Genomic DNA, 7,351 nt, shown 5'->3' with positions numbered 1-7,351 from the left:
AATCAAAAATAGTATTGGATTACAAAATGGAAAAATTTTACGTTCACTTTCGAGTTTCCCTCTAAAATTATTAGAAAACTACACTGTCAGAGGAGGAAAATGTTTGATAAATAAGTGAATACATATAGCGCAGTTAAATACTACGTTATGTGTGTTTCCTTGCCAATAAATTACGGGCGCATTCTAGTTATTTTCTGCGCTTAACCATAACAAATAGCAAAACTTTCCATAAAAGAAGGGTTTTTTCGCTTTAACAAATATTTGAATGCATATATGTACCAATGTGGCAAACGTTGTATGATGGCGGACTGTTGGGATGATGGTCAAGTTGGGCACAGATACTGGATGTGTGCGAACAGGTTTGGAGGAAACAACAGAAATTTTTGCAATTTTGAGGTATGGCTTGATGAACCCTGTGAGCAGGAATGCTACAAAAACTCTTTGCAGTATCTTCATGATTTGACCAAAAAAACACTGGGAATATGAACGAGAATATAAACGAGAAATTGCGGAGTTGAAGGAGAAACTCAAAGAGGTGGAAGAAGAAAAAAATAAGTTGGAAGAAAAATTTAAGTGGTTGGAGTAGAGAATAATAGGCGGTGGTGACTAAACATGACATGTATGTGTTGAGTGTAGTACTTTATCTTTATATTTTTCGTGTCATGTGTTTTCATTAGTTGTACTGAATTTAAATTATGTTAAGTTTCTATGTTTGTGTTTGTGTTTGTGTTGTAGTGTTAAAATAAAGAAGAAACGAAAAAATAAAAACATAATGTGCATATTATATAAAGATAAAAAATTATTGTTATTATTTACATAAAATAATATTTACATAGCATACATAAAATACAAAAAAAAAAGAAAATCAATGTGTCCCACAACCTGTGTGCTTCAATGCAGCCGCTGGCCTGAGGCGCATCCCATCCCGCCCAGCTATGCGGGAGCATCCTCATCACGTCGCCTCTTTATCGGACGATGCACTGCAGCATGATCATTAGTAGTGCTGGCAGGATCAGTAGAAGGGGTCGTCGGTCCATTAGCAACCTACAAAAGAATAAGTCAGCTTAGTATATGAAAATATATATTAGAAATGTACGTTTTAAGTCAAAAAGAATTCTTACCATGGTCTCGTTGGGCTCCTGAACATAAGTATCCTTTGCATCCTGCTCAACATCGCACAAAGTGGCCTCCGTGACGGGCTGGGATGAAGCCTTAATAAGAAAATTATAAAGTTATTTATGGTGAATCAATAAGATAAAAACAAATTTAAATTTAATAGTAATACAAATATACATGCGCCAGTGAAAGATCCACAACACCCGTCAATGATGAGCCATAACTCAGCCAGCGCCTACCATCCACATCTCGGGTCGGCCGATCCTCAGCAGCGGTCGATTGGCCTGAAAAAACTACTCTCAATCTCCAGTAATGCTCGTACTGGTGATCAATAATGGATCTGACGGGGTCTCCTGCGATGTTTCTAGAGTCAATGCCAGCTGAAGGCTGTATGACGACATGTTGCTGTGATGCTCGTCTGGCTGATGGAGGTCACACGGCAGATCAACTCCAACATCCTCAACAGGTGCCTGAATAGGTGCCTCAATGCCCCTTTGCTGGGGACCACCTCTTCGTCGGCCCCCATAATCTCATGGGATAGCCCTGCCTCGTGGGGCACCCCTGCCTCGTGGGACATCCCTGCCTCATGCTCCCCTCACTCGTGGGACAGGTCGACCTCGATGGTAGTGCTATGGCGCCACATAAGTAGGGATGTGCTCTAAGCACTAGCCCTCTCTGGCTCGATGCAGTGTTCGTGCAGCCAGCTCTGTAACCTGCTGCCCATACTCCTGCAAAGTGACCGCTCCCTCGCCGGCATGCTGCTACATCTGCAGTCCCAACTAATGGAATAAATGTAGGCCAATAGCCTGACCAACATGTAAAATATAAATTACAAAACTCTAGATCACAGTCATATGTAAGAATACCAAATAACATACCAATGTCTCGTGCCTCCCGGCATATGGAATGTACTACTGCCAGCTCGATGAATGGGATTCCCGATGAAAAGTTGGGTAACGCCGCGGTACCAGCCCATATAATCATGCTTAGTATCCGCCCAACTCGTGGGGGGGGGGGGCTGAATCAGGTCAAATCACCGGTCCCAAGTAAATATCTGCTTCTATAGCCATGCTAAATATGCGTCGTCCACCCTGGTACGATCATCCCGCTGGTAATATGTGGTCTGCCAGGTGGGCGGCATCGGTGCGAGCTGCGGCCTGCCAAACTGGCGAAGTACCCTCTCGGTTGCATGATTCTCCACAATATCAAGGTAGAACAACGGGATGGAAGAGCCCCACATAAGTCGGTCGGCCAAGCAGTAACAGGTCAAGCCAGCTATCAACACATTGTTGTATGGCGTCTAGATGAACTATTAAATAAGAAAAGAAAATGTCAGTATACACAACTTGTGTTTGAAGCTGTGGCAAGTAAACTTAGATATATATTTACATGTGCGCCATCCAGTAAATCCAAAATATTCCTATATAAGGAGAGATTATGCTGAGCCTCGTACTCGCGCGCATGTCCCCACCGGAGAATCCACCTCCTTGTTAGAGGGACCAATAGAGGTGGTACATCCAGATCTAATGGTGGTAGAGGTGGTTGCAACTACAGGAACCGCTCACAGGCCCAAACCTAACATAAAACGTTGACATAAAATTTAAGATATATTTTTACTAGGTATGTTAAAATGAATAGAGTATTCAAATATGTTATCACCTGTAGTAGCAGCAAAAATCTAACAACGTCACGCTGGGTGCCCATGCTCATCCGGCACATCTGCCTATACAAGTAGCCGAGAATAGCAGCACCCCAGCTGTATTGGGGTAAATCATCTAGCAATACAAGATGAAGAAATCTCAAGATGACCAGGTTCCCCGAAGTGTTCGGGAACAAGACCCCTCCAAACATAAGGAGTAGCAGCAACCTCGTATACCGGTCAACATGATAATCTAGTGTATCGCCATTGATCTCCGGATGCAACACCTCCAACTACTGTCGAATAGTCGTCAACGAAAAATGACTGGTCCCAGCCAGTACAGTCTCATCCTTTGGCCGGAAAGTAGTGAGCCTCTGCAACATGTCCAGGTACTGCACACATGTCATCTCTCTCATGCCATGCGGCAGAGCAACGGGGAGTCCATCAACGGGCAACCCATATAAAACCTCCACGTCCTGCAGTGTGATGGTGGCCTTACCAATGGGCAGGTGAAATGGGTGCGTCTCTGGTCGTCACCGCTCTATCAGGGCCGTGACCAAAGACCAATCGAGCTGCAGTTGCCCGATCTCCAAAATCCTGTAGAAACCCGTCTCCCGCAGGCATGTGACTACACGGTGATAGAGAATTCTGTCGTGCAGAAAGTCCCACATGTCGTCCACTCTCCTGACGCAGAAAGTCTAGGTTAGTAACTCACCCTCCCATATGTGGGCGGACCTATGATTGCCCTGTAACGAGAGTAGCTCATCGCTGGAAGGTCTGGGATGAATAGACGGCACCTCCATATCGTCTACTGTAAATTAAACAACATTAATTACATATTAGTTTTATAATTTTATATGTTTGTTTGTAAATTAAATAATTAATTTTTATAAGTATATAATATTTAATTATGATGTATTCACATAAGGGTTCCAGGCTCGATATTTGGGGCCCAGTAGCACCAAGATATCCAAATTTCTTCTATGTGTTAGTTTTATTATTTCACATGTTAGTTTTATAATTTTATATGTTTGTTTGTAAATTAAATAATTAATTTTTACAATTATACAATATTTAATTATTAAATATTCACATATGGGTTCTAGGCTCGATATTTGCAGCCTAGTAGCAACAAGATATCCTAAATTATTGCATGTGTTAGTTTTATTATAATTTTATATGTTAGTTTGTAAATTAAATAATTAATTTTTATAATTAAATATTCACATACGGGTTCCAGGCTCGATATTTGCGGTCCAGTAGCACCAAGATATCCTGAATTCTTGTATGTGTTAGTTTTATTATAATTTATATGTTAGTTTGTAAATTAAATAATTAATTTTTATAATTAAATATTTATATATGGGTTCCAGGCTCGATATATGCGGCCCAGTAGCACCAATTTATCCTGAATTCTTCTTTGTGTTAGTTTTATTATTTTACATGTTAGTTTTATAATTTTATATGTTTGTTTGTAAATTAAATAATTAATTTTTATAATTATATAATATTTAATTATTATGTATTCACATAAGGTTCCAAGCTCGATATTTGAGGCCCAGTAGCACCAACTATATGTTGACTATAATTGGACAGAGTTTGTGTTTGATCTATCAGTTATTTTGACGTATTTTTGAGTATAAGAAAATCTTAAACTACAGGGAAACTACTTAAAAGGAACTATATTTTACTATGCTAAAAGGCACTATATTTTACTACGCTAAAAGATACTACATTTTACTACGGTATAAGACACTACATTTTACTACTCTAAAAAGGCATTATATTACTAGTCTTTAAGTAAATAAATAATATAAACTAGATAAAAAACAACAAAAATATTTAATCACAAAACATTCATGAAAATATATATATACAACAATTAAAAAAAACTTATTAACATTTTTTTATCAAATAATAATGATTTCTCAATTTGTACATATTTTTTCAGCACACTAATATCTAAGTGCGGATAAAAATAACTTACTAGTTTAATCGCAAAAAAAAAATACATAACAACATACAACACATGAGAACTGTTGGTCCAAGTAAAGGTTAGTTTTGAAGACTGACAAAGCAATTCAGACATGAACCAGGTTCATCCCAGTGGAGCACAGATACGGATAGACTTGAGCATGCGGGATGCACGTGAAGGAGATAAACCTAACTTGACAGAAGTGATATTTCCTGATCCTGATCGAAAATGTTGTATATTGGATAAGGAGAAGGAATCCTTACTCAAAGAGAACACGGGTTAAGAAAGGGAAGGAGTTAGAGGTTGAGATCAACTAGAACTCTTCCACCAAGGAAGAGTAGCATCAGAATTCTAGTCAATCTCTATTTACTAACTCTATAAATATCAGTTGTTCTCTTTTACAGGTAACGCACATAAGCAGAAGTTAAACGTGAATTGAGAGCAAAATAGCAAGGCAATTTTGCAAGCAGTTCGTGTGTGATTCAAATGTGCAAACCTGAAGTTATTTGAACCGGTTAGAAGAACCAGTTCCAAGTATTTGTCTTTTATTCTAGTTCAATTGTAGTAGGTGGTTTTATATTGTACCTTTCAGTTTTATCTAAAGGCAATTGTAATAGGTACTCAAAGTTATCAAGTTAGAGTTAACTTGAAGCTGTCGCAACAGTTAGAGGTTGTTTGCCACAACGGGATTAGAGTTAGTCCTAGGTTTACAAAAGAGTTTTTGTAAATGCAATTTTTGGCTTAGTGATTTTAGTGGAGAGTTTGGGAAAATCCTATTGGAAGTAGGTTGTGGTTTTTTCACCTTTTGAGCCAGGTTTTTTCCACGTAAAATACTTGTGCTCTTTACTTTTTGCATTTACTATTTCTGCAATAGTAAGTTAAGGAACACTTAGAAGAACCAGGTCCTTCCATTATCAGTTTAATCGAAAAATTGGTCACCACACAAATCACCCCCTCACCCCTTGTGTGGTATTGAATTATAAAATATCAATTGGTATCAGAGTGGGTTATCCTTGAAGAGGCTAACACCTTAGAACATATCAAGTTTAGTGCACCACCTGGAAACTGGGAAGGACAATCCACTATTAGGCCTCCACTCTTTAATGGCCAGTACTACTCCTGGTGAAAACACAGGATGAGAGATCACATCATTGGAGAGGACTATGAGCTATGGGACATTGTCAATGATGGTCCCCTGGCCACCTTGAAAAAGAGTCCTGAAGGAGTAGATGTGCCAAAAACAAGAGCTGACTGCAATGTTGAGGACTTGAGGAAGTGGAAAAAGAATGCTAAGGCCAAGAAATGGCTTGTGTGTGGACTTGGGCCAGACGAGTATAGTAGATTTCAAAGTTGTACCACTATTAAGGAAGTTTGGGACACTTTGCAAGTGGCTCACGAAGGAACTCCTCAAGTGAAGAGATCAAGAAGAACATTGTTGTATTCTCAATATGAGAATTTCACCATGAAGGAAGGAGAAACCATCTAAGAGATGTATACAAAGTTCACAACACTAACAAATGAACTTAAGTCTCTTGGAAGGGTTATTCTTGAAGAAGACAAAGTTGAGAAAATCTTGACAAGGGTCTTGCCAGTCACTTGGGAAAGCAAGATCACTACTGTACAGGAATCAAAGAACATTGCCACTCCTAAGTTGGACGAGCTAATTGGAAATCTCACTACCTATGAACTTAGAAGGCAAGCTCTTAGAATCACTGAAGGTGCTGATCTAGAGGAGGATGAAATGGCTATGATCACAAAGGATTTCAAGAAGTATATAATGAGAGGAAAGGGTTCATCAAGAGGTGCAAGCTACAACAAACCAAGGGTTCCTGAAAAACAGACCAACGAGGGCTGCTACAAATGTGGTAAGACTAATCACATCATCAAAAACTATCCTCAGTGGGAAATTGAATGGAAGAAGGAAAGGGCTAAATGAAGAAATAGGAAGAAGGAACAAATTCATCCCAAGAAGAACAAAGGATCAACAAAAGCTATGGTTGCTGCATGGGGATAAAGCTCAGATGAGGATTCAAAAGATGAAGATGGAGATGAACAAGCACTTATGGCCATTGGAGAATCTGATGAGGAATCAAAGGTAAGTGTGATTCATCTCAAAGACAAGATTAAGTTTTTGTCTAAAGAAAGTCTATCTGAGTTACTGCTAGATTTCATTGATGAATCTGAGTTCATAAACAATGAAAAGGAACAACTGTCTAAGGAATGTGTAATCTTGAAAGCTAAGTGCAAAAATCTGGAACTCAGGGCTAGTGAAAGTGATAGTAAAAATACTGAGTTGAAGAACCAGGTTTTTGAACTTGACACCATTGTGCTAGAGCTTAGATCTAAAAATTTAAAACTGAAATTATGAATAGGTAAAAAGAAAGTTGATCACACACATCTCACCTTAGAAGAAAATCTAGGAAAAATGAAGGATGAGTTGTACAAAATAGATGAGCAGATAAGAGTTCTAAAAGAAGATATAAGCAAGGTTAAGCATGAGCTAGACAGAACTTGTAAACGGAATAAGTCCTCTGATGCATTTTCATGGCTATAAGAACACCATAGTAGCAATAAGACAGGACTTGGCTACGGGACCCCTACACCTAAGTGGGATCCCAAAA

General features: G+C 38.9%; 1 protein-coding gene across 1 annotated transcript; it reads left to right on the top strand.

The window, feature by feature from the left end:
* Nucleotides 1-5,865: 5,865 nt before the first annotated feature.
* LOC138877695 (uncharacterized) lies at nt 5,866-6,216 on the top strand. Its single transcript, XM_070157323.1, has one exon. It carries the CDS (start codon nt 5,866-5,868, stop codon nt 6,214-6,216), a length of 351 nt encoding a protein of 116 aa, XP_070013424.1.
* Nucleotides 6,217-7,351: the final 1,135 nt, after the last annotated feature.

This window comes from Nicotiana sylvestris, chromosome 9 (genome assembly GCF_000393655.2).
Source record: "Nicotiana sylvestris chromosome 9, ASM39365v2, whole genome shotgun sequence".
Taxonomy (NCBI): domain Eukaryota; kingdom Viridiplantae; phylum Streptophyta; class Magnoliopsida; order Solanales; family Solanaceae; genus Nicotiana; species Nicotiana sylvestris.
The sequence above is the reverse complement of the archived record's forward strand: the minus strand, read 5'-3'. Positions and strand labels throughout refer to the sequence as shown.

Bases quoted from the DNA above. Each gene is read 5' to 3' on its own strand.
- LOC138877695 (XM_070157323.1), top strand. From the start codon at position 5,866: ATGAGAGATCACATCATTGGAGAGGACTATGAGCTATGGGACATTGTC.